The 15,350-nt window shown below is 42.3% G+C and overlaps 1 protein-coding gene across 8 annotated transcripts in view; it reads right to left on the reverse strand.

Annotated features, from left to right (window-relative positions):
* The window catches only part of LOC137521658 (cytosolic phospholipase A2 gamma-like), a 125,906-nt gene that overhangs the window by 48,263 nt on the left and 62,293 nt on the right, over positions 1-15,350 (reverse strand). For 5 of the 8 annotated variants that reach the window (XM_068241279.1, XM_068241260.1, XM_068241213.1 and 2 more), the window contains 3 exons: positions 13,993-14,031; positions 9,461-9,580; positions 3,135-3,209 (listed from right to left, as the gene is read on the reverse strand). In XM_068241279.1, the coding sequence (XP_068097380.1) occupies positions 3,135-3,209; positions 9,461-9,580; positions 13,993-14,031 (234 nt within the window). The remainder of the gene's footprint in view (positions 1-3,134; positions 3,210-9,460; positions 9,581-13,992; positions 14,032-15,350) is intronic. The other 3 variants (XM_068241270.1, XM_068241250.1, XM_068241223.1) reach the window with 2 other exon arrangements.

Consider the following 15,350-nt stretch of genomic DNA (forward strand, 5'->3'; position numbering starts at 1 on the left):
GCATCCAGCGGGCAATTTTGGCCGATGGAATAGCTGAAATGTTGGAAATGGCAGCAGATGGACAGTGATGTTTAACCTAGGCTATGTCAGACAGGTTTCTACACCAGTGCATTTGGGTGTTCCTGCCCACGTCACAACATATATTCCACAGTGATGCCCCTTGCCAACAGTAAAGATGCCGCCATCTGGGATAAATAATGTAAATCAGGACGAGGAAAGGTTTTACAATGGGCAAACCTTGTCTAAATAATTTATAAGGTAATATTGGGGGGGGGGGGAATAGGTATTCATTTAGTTATATTCCATTTTAACATGCACCTTAAAACTTGTATGTGTAAATTTCACTGGCAGAATGCAAAAGTAGAGCACTTTGCAGTTTATAATTTGTTTACAATAAAACCTTATGCTATTTGGTAAATCTACTTGAACCCCAAAACTATTGTTGACAGTAATACAGGGACTCCATACTTTCATGAAATATTTTGTGGCACGGGACAATACTAGTGGCGGTAAAGCATTTTTTTTTTTTTTGAGGGAAAGAGTTTCTTAAGCAATTTGTGAATTGTAATAAACCAACGTAGTCCATGTTTCTTACATTAACATATATAAATGGGCAAACGTTGACTAATTTATAAGGGGGCTGCAATCTCCATTGCTGAGCAATAATGGGGGGGGGGGGGTCTACATGGAATGGAATAGATCTTATGTTGTAACGTGTTCCATTATGGATCCGTTGCATACTTAGGCCCTGGTTAGATGCATTTCAGAATTCTTCATGTCAACTCACTGCCCATATAATTCTATGGGCCTGTTCACAGTACTGTAATACGAAGCCTGCATGTAGTGAGTTAGAATATTGTGGTCAAAGTCTATGCCCAGTCTCCATTGCAGTTCACAGTTATTATGCAATTGACCACTGTAAACCTATCCAGAATCCGCAAAAAGAATGACCCCCTTTTCAGCACACATTCAGGCATTTTTCTTACATAAGATGTATATATTGTATTGCTTTCTTGAAAAATGCCATTTCTCAAGACATAAATAGCTCACAAAATCATTAAAAAAAAAAAAAAAAAGAAAGAAGTGCCCTCTCTGCCACCAGTATAAACATGCAGATCATCATAAGATGTATGAGTGTACCCCTAACTCTTCAGCCTCTCCAACCGTCATCCCCTTCAGTTCCTTACATTGAGAAATAGAACACTGGAAAAGTTGGCGGCGGAGTCCATTTAAAGTTACTTTCCTGGAACCTTGTACTTAATGATTCGATATTCCCCAACCACTTCTATAACTCCTGTTGAGTGTCATCTAAGGAGACCCCCTTAGATAATGTAGTATGGTGGGCTGTCAGATAAAACTGTATAGCAAAAGCCAAAAGTTTAAATTCCCTATTGCCTACCTCCACCCCTTTTACATCAATGTTCAGCCTAATGCTTTGGCAGCAGAGGCTCAAAAGTCAGCCCTAACAGCAGCGGGAAAAGTGGACAACCTTGCCTTGTGCCTCTGCATACATCAATGCTACCTGACTGTACCCCATTAACTTGCACACTTTCAGTCAAGATATACCTATAAAGCCATCCAGTCATCTGATTTTGCAGGCCAACATGCAATAGGACCTTCTAATCCTGCTTACTATGCATCGAAAAAAAACCTTTTGTTAGTGTATCATTAAGGGCAACTGGGGTAAATAAATATATTAAACAGAAGCACAGAACATGTATGTTTCAATTGCTGAATGAAAGAATGCTTACTGATTGTTGTTGGCAACTGCTCCACTTTGACCCTTTTTTATGCTACTGACTAATCTGAATACAAGAGAGAGAGTGACATCTGGTACAAGACAATGAGACAGGTATTCCACTGATGCATACATCCAATAAAGGCACATATTTATTTGGGTTCTGGAAGAAGCCAATAGTAAAATACCAGTAACATTACAAATTTTCTACTATTACCTAACAATAACCCTCCACTACTTATGCCCAACACTAACCCACCCCTCAAATACACACAACATTAACGTTTGCTGTATCTGCTGCCCAACACTTATTCTCCTGAAAGGAGTGATAAAGGTGGGAAAACAATTGAGCAAATCTGCAAAAAAAAAATAAAAAATTAGTACCTGCCTCAGTTTGGAAATTTAGGCACAGCCATGGGCCATAGTGGCGCTCAGTGGACAATTTGGGTGTTAGAGGCTGCAGGTTGGCCGAAGTGTCAGAAACAGTGGCAGATAGCATGGGGTTTGGCTCTTACTCGAACCCCATATCGGTACTAAAATGTTGGCCATAGGTGGGGGTGGAAGTTAATGTTATGGTGCGTACTCACATCCAATTTTGATTGCCCGATCACTGGTCAATTTGCAAACTCTGGAACCCAAACTACCTACCTCCATGTAATATAAGAGCTTACCTACACAATTTGTTTATAGTATTGAAAATCTGTAAGCTCATATACTACGTGAGAGTGGTAAAAGTGGCTAGTGATTGGCCAATCAAAATTGGATGTGTGTATGCACCCTTAGGCATAAGTAGGAGTAGATTAGTGTTCAGAGTTGGTGAGGGGATGGTTAGTGTGAGAGAGCATTGGTAGGGCTATAGTATATCAGTAATTTTACCAATTTTATACTAATTGGTGTCGGCCAGTGCCCAATAGTAGAATATCGGCAGTATTGGTGATAACCTATTAGCAGCTTCTTTTGGAATCCACATTTCTGCACCCTCTTATTGCACGTACGGCAATGAAGACAGCCAGGGCTCAGGCAAGATGATCTAGCTGTCCTGATCGCTTGCATCCAGAGCCATGGTGCACACTACATCCAATATAGATCCATTGCACAGAAAGACTGACCACCTCCAGCACACAATCGGGCATCTTTCTTACATTAAACATACATTTTATTGCTTTTTGTAAAAAGGTCATTGATCCGGACATAATTGCTCACAATAATAAAAAGTGGTGTGGAGGATTGGCTAGTATACATTCCTTACCTGCTAGGTAGAGGGTACTCAGGTTTTGAAAAAGCGCTGTTTCTGCCACCAGTATAAAATGCATGCGCACGCACAAACACACCAATGCTGGCTAAACTCCACCACTGCAATGTCCCCATTTCAATTATTAGAAGCATTATTACATACCTGAAAACCTACTTGCACCCCTACCAGGACCCACTGGAAATGTGACATCCATACTTTTGTGTCCAATCTTGACTGCTAGATAAAGCAAAGGAGGCAATACAAGTAAGAGCTTCACATTACATTAACTTTTTACCAAAAAAGGTACAGCTTTTATTAATTATATTTTAGTATGTACAGGTAGTCTCCGACTGCCATACGCCCGACATACGAACGACCAGCCGATACGAATGGCATGGATTCTGTGAGTACAAAAAAACAAAAAAAAAAATATTTCAAATTGGACCAGAGAACCACATACAGCAGGAGACTGCTGTATTCTGTTCTCTGGTCAAAGATGGATTGAGTGGCTTTTTCCTGGCTTTATGTTGTCCAGATGGTCTATGTGGCTGTAACAAGTCGACGTTGTTGCCTCAATGTTAACCATTGTTTTAGATGTTACTTTTTGATACGGAATGCATTTCCTGGAGATTGCATTATATGGATAAATTTGCACATTTTTGCCTTTTGGGATTAATAAAACATTTTGTACTTTTTTTGCATATAAGCTTTCTAGAGTTTCTTCCAGTTGTTTAGCCACATCTAGTACCAGTGTTTCTTTCCTAAGAAAGCGACCGCCTCCAGCACAACCTGGACACCCAAGTGGATTCAGGTTTGTTAATCTCCACCTGCTTCAAGTGGTTGGCTGCCCTTTCTGCAATCTACCTTTCTAGGTACATTTTCCCTTCCCTACACATTAATTATTTGGTAACATATTGCGCTATTTGGGCTCCCGTTATTTCTATGCTTCCTTTGTAAGGTTTCAAGTCATCCTTTCATCTTTGTGTAAAAATGTCACCTCTGCTACAGTCATTACATTTCTCTCCACCAGGAAAGGTTTTCCAGAGGAACTGGTATGGAAAATGAACCAAAATGTCATCATTTGAGTTTTAAATCTTGTCCGTGAGAGAAATATAGTGCATTGGAATGTGTATTACTCCAAAGCAAATAGAGAGAGATTAAAGGGACTCCGAGCAGTGCAGTAACTATGGAAAGATGCATATCATTTTGAAGCTTTCTTTCCAAGGATATATAAACCGCCGCCCTACACCTTTTAGTTTTCGCTATTTTCGTGATCGCTATCGTGACCACAGCAATTTTCGATCGCGAAAATAGCGAAAACTAAAAGGCGTAGGACAGCGGTTTATATATCATTGGAAAGAGGAGAAAGAGCTTCAAAATGATATGCATCTTTCCATAGTTTCTTCACTTTTTGGAGTCCAGCATTTTATTACACAGTACGACTTTTCCCCAATGTCGGCAGCTCCATTGAGCACAATGCAATGAAATATAAGGAACCCAGGGGGATATAATTACAAACATCATGCTGGTAGGTGTGAGGATATAATTAATTAGTTGTGGGTATACCTACAGGCACTGCTCGGAGTCCCGACTATAAACCTTGCATGTAAATCTTGTAAAGTTAGTAGCACAGAATTCCTACAGAGCAACTGCATTGGACACACAACAACTACATAAGCATCACCAGCTCACTTGTTACATGACAAATATATACACACTATGTGCTGACATAAAACTTCCACAAAGTTCAGTGCCACTCAGATCATCAGTTGCGAAGACTGTTGAAGAGTAAAGCAAGACATATACAGATTTAAAAATAAGGCACATACTGACCTTAAAACAGTGCTACGGAAGTTTACTTTCAGCCTGGATCTTAAGGCAATAAGGATCTTACACCTATGAACTGTCTTATGGACTGTAAGATGTTTCATTTGACGAAGCTCATGGCCATATTGTAACTGATGATTAAACTGGAGAACAGGAAACGGAACTTACCAGACATACTCGTTCAAAAGAGCACCTTTGTGGACAAAGGACTATGTGATGTGTTTACCTTGCATAGTATTGCTTTGTGTTAGAATTGGATGTTAGGAAACATGACATTTTTAAAGAGGCTTTTGTAATGATAGGGGAATATATTATGTTTATAGATCTGACCTGTAGAGTTCACTGTTCTACTTGCATTACTGCTTAACAGTATCTAGACCAGTGGTCCTCAAACTAAGGCCCGACACGGCTTTTTCACTGGCCCTGAAAGACAAAATGCATAACTTATAGATGCGGCCCATTGTACTTGATCGTCTGCTAACATATAGAATAGCAGTGCTGGCATCAACCATCCACATACTGTAGAAGCCAGCGAGAAGTAATTTGCTGGTTTCCAATCCAATTCTGTATCAGGTGACACTGCTGTCCAACTGGATGGCAGGTTGTCACCTGGGTTATGCTTCACTGTCTGGTGCACAAAGACGTTCTTTGAGCGCAGCATGACTGAATGGCTGCTGCTGGGAGTTCTCCAGGCATGATTAGGGGGAATCAATACCTAGACTTAATGTAATGTTCTTCAACATTTTATGTATGTTCCGGGCCCCTGGCAGTCTGAAGTATGTTCACCTGGCCCTTGACCGAAAAAGTTTGGGGACCTCTGATCTAGACTGTTGTGGGTTGTCGATTTTATTTCTGCCTAGCTAGAAACAGAGAGAAGACACTTAGAGTTGCTGAATCAGGTAAATAAACCTAGTTTTAGTTATCCTGCCTTTGATTACTAAATTCACTACAGCTTCACAGGTCATTATTGGAATCCTCTTCCACTCCATGACAACATCACAAAGCTGGTGGAAGCGTTTCTCCACCTTCCATTTGAGGATGCCCCGCAGATGCTCAATAAGGTTTAGGTCTGGAGACATGCTGGGCCAGTCCAGCACCTTTACCCTAATTTATTTAGCAAGACCGTGATCATCTTGCAGGCGTTTGGGTCATTATGTTAGAATACTGCCATGTGGCCCAGTTTCCAAAGGGAAGGAGGATCATGCTCTGCTTCAGTATGTTATGGCACAGGTCTACATTCATGGTTCCCTCAATGAACTGTAGCTCCTCAGTACCGGCAACAAGACACTTGTCTACAGGGCGTTGCTAGCCCTAAAGATCAGTGGCACGTGCCCCGAATCTATTCTGGGGTGCCCCGGATGTCCCCCAGGAAGAGTCAGGCAGTGGGCGACAATACTCATTTCTGGCCGCTTGGTCTCCAGATTCTGCAGAACGCTCTTCTGGGCTTCTCCCTGAGAAGGAATCAGAAGCTTGAGCTTCTAGCATCTGATTCTTCTTGGATGCTAGGGGGGAATCACCAGCTACACATCTTTCCAAACTTGGAGAATGAATGGAGGAGATGAGTAGGTTCTCCCGCTGTGCTACTTTGCTGGGAAGGGGTGAGGTTAAGGGGAAGGAACAGAGAGGAGGGGACACACAATACATGCTCCCTATGAAGGCTTCACAGCTTCCAGCATGTCATCATAACACACAGCATGCCCCATAGAAGCACCACAGTACCAGTATTCCCCATAGAGGCACAACCGCACCCAGCATGACACCACACAGCACGCTGCATGACCCAGCATGCATTTTTTTGTATTAATATAGAGTAGGGCTTCATACAATATTAAGATAGTGGCAATGCCCCGTGCCTGTACTCTTTGCCAGGTTGCACCCCGCTTAACACAATCTGAACTAAAAAACAAAACAAACAAGCAAACAAAAAACTTCATCTTGGTCTTAGAGCACAGGACTTGTTACAAAAAAAAAAAAAAAAAAAAAGCAGTGTCCACCGGGCACAATAAATGCCATAGTTCAGTGTTCCAGATAATTCAAAAGTTCAAAACAACAGTACTTTATGGAGTCTGCAGATGTGCACAGAACAGGGTGGCTGCTGCACAGGCGGCTAGCAGCAGAGTACTGATCTCTCGGCACTGCAGCATTTGCAAGCTTGCAAATGCTGCACCAGTGTTGCCTGCTGCTTTGGTGCCTGTGGTGCCCTAGGCCATGGCCTAAATCCGGCCCTGTGTAGAGGGAAGGACAGGAAAAAAAAAATAGTGCACACTTATGAAGGGAAACCTGCTCAAAGAGACTATGCACTTTCTTAGTTTACATGCTAATAAACCAGTTTATACAAACATCCTGACCCAGGATTTTGACGCATGCCTTTGTCAGGTGAAGACCACAGAGCATTGTTCCAGGAATCAATGTCCTCAGTCTAAGGTGGGGGGTATATTATTGATATGCTTTGGCAACGCCTTTGGTGGGTAAGTGCCCAGTTCCTCAGGGCCAATTAAAAGTGCCAAAAGATACTACTAGCTGCAAAAGAGGTTCCTAATTTGGAAGGTGAAGGTTCAGCAGTGATGGCCCAGTTCTTTATGAAAGAAACCTGTGGCGATGGCTAATGCTGCTGAGGATCCCAATATCTGGCATCTGTCAGTGCTGGACAAGGTATTCCAGTTCAAAAGGTGCAGTAGTGTTAGGGCCGGTTCACACGGACGGCAGGCGGCGTTGGGGCGGCCAGGAAGTCGCGTCGTCCTGTGATGTCCCGTTCGGTGGCGGCGGTACAGAGATCGTCGCGATCGGCGTTTCTCGTCCCCGCAGGGGGACATATAGCCGCGCCGGCTAGCCGTCCCTGGACGTTGCATGCGGCTTCTAGGGACGGCCGAAACGATGCGTTAAATCGGGATCGGAACGCCGCGTTTATGCAATCGACGGTAATCGACGGTAACCGCGCAATGCTAAACGCTCCTATTCACTTGAATGGGAGAGTTTAGCCGATGGGTCCCGAACGCTTGACGGTAGACGCCGCCAAGCGTCCGTGTGAACCGGCCCTTAATTTCTGTGGTGGGTCCTGACTCCTGCGCAACCTCCTGGGAGGGTTATATCTCCCTAGTGGCAGGCCATTTTTTACAATTCAGCACTTTACAAATTTAATGGTTTATTGCTCGGTCATACAACTTAGTTACATGGGTATTTGGGTTGAAAAAAAAAAAAAGACATAAGTCCATCGAGTTCAAGTAGAGTACAAAGTACAACACCAGCCTGCTCCCTCACATATCCCTGTTGATCCAGAGGAAGGCGAAATTCCTTCCCGACTCCAGATGGCAAACAGATAAAATCCCTGGATGAACATCACTGGGCATTACCTAGTAATTGTAGCCATTAGCACCCAAATGAATTGTACCTCCTTTTCTTCTCACAAATAAAGCTTTCTTTTGGTGGTATCTGATTGCTGTTGCGATTATCATTTTTATTGATTAAAACCAAGATTGATTATAGACCAACCAATTGATTAAAGACCAACCAAAATGTTAGCTTTTTTTTCAACTGCTGGCAGGCTGATCGCTGTGCCCCGCCAGCAGTGCATTTTCTAGGTTAAAATGCACCCAGGGCGAGGGTGTAAAAATTGCGCCCCCCCGAGCAAGGTATGGGTACCCGCAGTATAGGTTAGCCAGGTCTAGTTGCACTTAGTATAGGTCCCTGTTTGGAAGCAGCGTGTGTATCATCGGATAGGCAGAGAGGAAGAGACCGGCGGCGAGAGAGCAGCGCTTGGAACGCAGGGAGGTATGTTGTATACAGCGCTCCCTGCACATTACTCTGCAGTCTGGAGGGGGGATTGCATGGAGGGCGGCCCGGGAGAGGAGAGGGAGAGGTCAGGCTGCCCTCCCCGCGGCTCCGGTTACCCCCTCCATTACAGCGCCCCCCTCCCAACAGCGCCCTGGGCGGCGGCACGCCCTGCACGGCCCAAGAAACGGGCCTGCCCGCCAGATGACTCCATATGGTGTCATGGAGGAACAACGAAATTACTCTACGGGCGCTGATTGGCGTTAGGCAGTCGTAGAGTGGTTAAGGCAGATTTAAAAAAAATAATGGAACCTTTTTATGACTGGATACTATGTGCGGTTTATATTCTGTCACGCACAAGGTCCAGTGTCACTTATTGCATGTAAGATGAAAGGTGAGAGGGGAAGTCCCCCAAAAAGCAGAAACTGAATTTCCGTGGCCACATTTCAGTGCAGGGCAAAACAGGGCTGAGTGGGGGTTAGATCTGCTGGAACATGTAATGCAAGTATGAGATCGGTGGGATTACTTTTTTTTTCCAATTTGAGCTCCAAATTAATCCTCACTTATGGCCTATGGCAGTGCCCAAATGATCACTGAAGTAAGCTTATTCTCCCAAGAACCCAGCTCTGTGAATCTGAAAAGCTGTGAGGCAGTCCATACTGTGCTGGAGGAGGTGGTCTGCACACTCTTGTAAAAAAAAAAAAAAAACGACATTTAATTGCTCAGAATGCTTAATTGCTGTACTATACAATTGAGGATATGCAGGTTCTCTTTCATAGCGTTTTAAAACAGCTAGATAGACAGTTCAGAGTGGTGAACACAGCCCTGCACTGCTCTTAGACTGAACAGGCCCAAACAGGGCTGTACAAAAAAAAAAAAAAAAAGCTATATACCTTCTAAAGCTTCATCAATATTGGTCCAGTACTTTGCATGCTCTTCATCTGGCATTCCATCCAGGTCTTGTGACAAAAGTCGCTTTACATGTACACAGCTTGGGCATGAACAGGAAGATGCTAAACAGGAAAGACAAATAAGTATTACAGTCAAAGCATGCACTGGATACAGTGGAATAGCTACAGAGCTCTGGGTAGTTTTACGCCAAGCATCCCTTTCCAGCACTGCATGTATAACAATCACATACAGACCACTTTTGTGTGAGGGGTATATGCAGAGTAAAAAACAATGGTTTGTTAAAGAGTAACTGTCAGGCTGCAGAAGCTAATTTAAACCTCTATTCTCCTGTGTTAAACAGTTTAGACGGAAGCCAAAAAGGCAATAGTGAAGATAAAAATCTCTCTTTCATTTGATGTGTGCTTATCAGCAAAGCTGTTAGACCCAAGCTCTTAAGAGGACGCAAGCCGCAAACCATACTGCAAAGCATTCTGGGGCCCTCCCCTCGGCTGCTAATGAGAAGTTACAGGGTCAAGTAACAATAGCATGTAACTCAGTCCAGCGCACAGCACTGATAAATCTCCTGGCAGAGTACACAGCAGGAGTCCGCTATTGTTCCTAGCCACATGGCTAATTAATATTCACTGCAAACTAGTGTTATTCAGTACGAGCTTTTCTGTGATCAGGAAGCAGGGAAGACATGACGACACATTTGGCTTCATAGGAGACAGACAAACATGGAGCCTGCCATGAGCTGTCAGGAGCATGATTCTCTGCATATACTATATAAAAATTCTGTGAAATCCAAACGTGGACAGTGAAATGCATATGTAATGTAAGTACAGCCTATATTTAGCTACTGATATATGTGTTTATTTTCTCTGAGACCTAATACCTAACAGCTCCTCTTTAAGGAATACTAGTGTTGATGTGCTTGAAATATTCAAATTCAGAAGTTGGCTCTGAAAACTGATCTAAATCTTTACATACTTATACCGCGGAAGGGGTTTTTAACTCACTCTTATCGCCACCTATAGCTTTTGCATTCCACATGTTTCAGCTCTCACTATAAGAAAGTATCGGAGAGCTGCAATGCAACAGGGAGCGCAGAGGGGGCAACAAGGGTGATTTAATATCCCCTACCGCAGTAAACACGTGGATAGATTTATGTTCAGATCAACAGAATTTAGAATGGTTTCGATTTAAACATTTCAAGCACATCAACACTAAGGATTACCACTATTCAAAAGCAACCGCAAAACTTTCTGGAAAACTACACGAGGCGGATCCTTACAAACCACCCATATTTGAATAGCTTTTTCCTAATGGTGACATTTGTGGCATTTTTCTGATTTCCAGATTTCTGGGGAACTTCAAAGAATGGCCAACACATTGTACAAAGAAAAACAAAAACAAAAACAAAAAAAAAGAACCTTGTCCTGTAAAAAGACCTGCAGATTTCAGGGTTAATGTCTAGCTAGCCGTCCAATTAAACATGTAGAATAATTTTAATCATAATAAGTAAAATAGATTTAAGTGTTTTAACCACTTGAGGACCGTAGGCTTACACCCCCCTAGTGAACAGGCTATTTTTTCCAATTTAGACCACTGCAGCTTAAGGTCTCGCTGCAGGGCCGTACAACTCAGCACACAAGTGATTCCCCCCCCCCTTTTCTGCCCACCAGAGGTTTATGTTGGTGAGTTCTGATTGCTCCCCCAATGTTTGTTTATTTGTATTTTTTTGTTTATTTTATAAATCTACTAATTTTATTATTATTATTATTTTTTTTTTAATCTCTCCTTCCCTCCCCCTGCCAGCCTATGACAGTGATCGTCCCTCATAGGCATCAGCCTATGAGAGCCGATCACTCCCGTCTCCCCCAGCGCTGTACTGTGTAAGTAGATGGTGTTTCACCGTCTAATAGTCATAGCAGCGATCGCCGCTGGGAGACTGATGGCGGAGCAGAGCGCAGTCATTCAAGCGGAGATGCGCACACATCGGCGTGTGATCTCCTGCATAACCCCGCCCCAGGACTTGACTCCAATTGGCATTAAGCGGTCCTTGGGCTGCCGCCGCGTTTACTTTACACCAATTGGCGTGACATGGTCATAGGCAGGTTAAAGGAAACCTTAACTGAGAGGGATATGGATTTTTCTTTTTAAACAATACAGTTGCCTGGCAGTCCTGCTGATCTCTGACTACACTAGTGGCTGAATCACAGACCTGAAACAAGTATGCAGCTAAGCAGTGGCTGGATAGTGTACTGGTTAAGGGCTCTGCCTCTGACACAGGAGACCAGGGTTCGAATCTCAGCTCTGCCTGTTCAGTAAGCCAGCACCTATTCAGTAGGAGACCTTAGGCATGTCTCCCTAATGCTGCTACTGTCTATAGAGCGCGTCCTAGTGGCTGCAGCTCTTGCGCTTTGAGTCAGCCAGGAGAAAAGCGCGATATAAATGTGATTTGTCTTGTCTTGTCTAATCCACTGACATCAGTCCGAGCACCTGATCTACATGCTTGTTGAGGGGCTGTGGCTGAAAGTATTAGAGACACTGGATCAGCAGGAGAGTCTGACAACTGACATTTTAAAAGGAACAATCCATATACTTCTCAGTTTGGTTCCCTTTAAGGTTGAAGCCCAGGTCATGTAATTTTGTTTGCGACAGACTGAATAAAAAGCAATAAAATTGTTATCTTAATATACTCTGTACCAAAATAAAGCACTTGCAAGAAAATCCACCAAGTGTCAGAATGTAAGAACAAATACAAAAATCTTTACCTTAGGGACTCAGCTCTTTAAAAAAAAAAAAAAAAATGAATGTCTTGAGCGTAGATTACCGTTATTTTTGCGAATAAGGGCCAGTAATTAATACAATAACCCCCACCCCCCCAAAAAAAGACAAAACCCTCATCTTTAAATCCCAAAAATGTTTGTCACCATACATTGTACTAGAACAATGTAAATGTTGTGATAACCAGGATGAATAGGCAAATACAATATGTGGGTTTGACCTACAATAGCATGGTGTATTTAAAAACTATGATGAATGAAAATTCTATTCCACCCTAATTTTGTTTCCTTATTCTTCTTCTTTAACCACTTCAGCCTACAGCGTCGAAAATCTTAAGCATCCGAGCAATGTTCACCTCCCATTCATTCGCCAATAACTTTATCGTTACTTATCACAATTAATTGATCTATAGCTTGTTTTTTCTGCCACTAATTAGGCTTTCTTTTGGTAGTACATTTTGCTAAGAGCCACTTTACTGTAAATGCATTTTAACAGGAAGATTAAGATAGAAATGGAAAAAAATCATTATTCCTCAGTTTTTGGCCATTATAGTTTAAAATTAATACATGCTACAGTAATTAAAACCCATGCATTTTATGTGCCCATTTGTCCCGCTTATTACACCGTTTAAATTACATCCCTATCACAATTTATGGCGCCGATATTTTATTTAGAAATAAAGGTGCATTTTTTCAATTTGCGTCCATCACTATTTATAAGCTTATAATTTTAAAAAAATTAATAAGATACTCTCTTGACATGTATATTTAAAAAGTTCAGACCCTTAGGTAACTATTTATGTCTTTTTTTTTTTTTTTTTTTTTTTTTAATTGTAATTTTTTTTATTTTTTTTTAAATACAAAAATGTATTTGGGTAATTTTAGTTTGGGAGGTAAATAGCTAATTTTAGATGTAATATAATGTATTTTTTTATTTAATTTAGGTATGTGGGTGCAGTTTACTATTTAGCCACAAGATGGCCACATTCAAAAAATTCCTAGATGCGAACGATCTCGCATCTAGGAACTATAAGAAGAAGGTGATGTTTCCTGGGGGCAGAAATACCGCGCTCTCTGATGAGAAAGCGTCGGCATTTCTGCCGGAGACTTAGATCGGTGAATGAGAATTATATTCCCATTCACTGATCGGGGGGGGCAGCGGGAGGCAGCGGGAGCGCGCGCGGGCACGTGCCCGATCGCGCGCACCACACGGCTGCAGCAGCAGTGCCCATCTGGACGGATATATCCATCCAGATAGGGCGAAGTGGTTAAAATGCATACAAAATGAAAGTAAAGAACAAACAAACAAAAAGCCTAATTTGTCCAGTGAAAAAAATATATAGATCATTTAGGTGTGATACGTAGTAAAAGATATTGGTGAATGAAGGAGCAGTGCTGATATGCAGGGATGCTCGGATAGTACTTTTTAAAATCCGAATTGAACCGGATCCGAATACTCAGATATCCAGATCCGGTTCAGATATCCGAATCTGACCTTTTAGATATCCGCGTGAACGTGGATATCCGGACGCATTATCCGCAAATATCCGACCTATTCGGATATCCAGATAGAAAAAACGGAAGTGCCCTTTAAAATGCTTTCAAAATGTTTTACTACATTAAAAACACCTCTACCCTCCTCCCTTCCGCCCTCCACTCTCCACTCTCCTCCCTACTATTTATAGAACTGACCCATTACATTCGTAACAATAGCAGCTCTTCATCAGAAATAATGTATTGCTTACCTGTAGCAATTTTATCCGAATTGCCCAAAAGAGAGAGCCCTAAACAAGATTACATATTACATTACATCTGAATTGTTAACCTTTATTTAGAATACATAATGTAAGAAATCTCCTATATTTGGGATAAATGATAACACTTCCCACACAATGCACATGCCTGTCTTTCTAGAGGATAAGCAGTGTGACTGCAGAGTTTTATGGCAAAAACATGCAGAATTATTGCCCAATTCATATAAGCCTTTGTAGTGCAGACAATAACAGCATGACTTGTGTTTAAGGACTGGTTTACATGGACGTTTTGCTGGCATTAAAGTGTACCAGAGCTGATGTAAAAGAAAAAGTGTTATACATACCTGGGGCTCCCCCTCCAGCCCCATCCGCAGGGATCGCTCCCATGCTACCATCCTCAGCCTTCTCCTGCGCTGATACCGGGACCCGTTAACTCTTCCAGTCGTGGCCAGTCTGAGGCAAGAGAAGTGCGCCCTTTACGTATCTTTCCAGCAGCCACTGGAGAAATACATAGATGGCGCACTTATCTTGCGCAGACTGGCTGAAGTAACAGGACCCGGTATCGGCGCAGGAGAAGGCTGAGGATGGCAACGTGGGAGCGATCCCTGCGGATGGGGCTGGAAGAAGCCCCAAGTATGTATAACACTTTTCTTTTTCTTCAGCTCTGGTTTCCTTTAAAGGATACCTGAGGTGACATGTGACATGATGAGATAGACCTCGGTATGTACAGTGCCTAGCGCACAAATAACTATGCTGTGTTTCTTTTTTCTTACTCTGCTTGAAAGAGATAAATATCAGGTATGCAAGTGGTTGACTCAGTCCCGACTCAGGAAGTGACTACAGTGTGACCCCCACTGATAAGAAATTCCAAGTATAAAACACTTCCCTAGCAGAAAATGGCTTCTGAGAGCAGGAAAGAGATCAAAAGGGTCCATAGCTCATAGATTTTAGCTCTGGCATACTTCGATGAATGGGTCATTGAGCAAAAATAAAAACAGTTAAAACATAAAAAGTAGATTTAAACAAAATAAAACTGGAATATCTTAAGTCATTTTTAGGAGAAGGGAGATATATACAATTGTTTATTTTATTTGTTTATTTTTGCCTTGGGTGTCCTTTAAAGGACAACTGAAGCGAGAAGTTAATAGAAGCTGCCATATTTATTTCCTTTTAAGCAATAGCAGTTGCCTGGCAGCTTGCTGATCCTCTGCCTCTAATTGGAATGGTATGGGTGTGTCGACACCCTAGAGAAAAAATACAGGAAGTACAAACGGGAGCCCAGTAGTGCAATCCCCCAAATGTGCTCTGCCTCTAATACTTCTAGCCATAAACCCCATGCAGCAGATCAG

The sequence above is a fragment of the Hyperolius riggenbachi genome, chromosome 1 (assembly GCF_040937935.1).
Source record: "Hyperolius riggenbachi isolate aHypRig1 chromosome 1, aHypRig1.pri, whole genome shotgun sequence".
NCBI lineage: Eukaryota > Metazoa > Chordata > Amphibia > Anura > Hyperoliidae > Hyperolius > Hyperolius riggenbachi.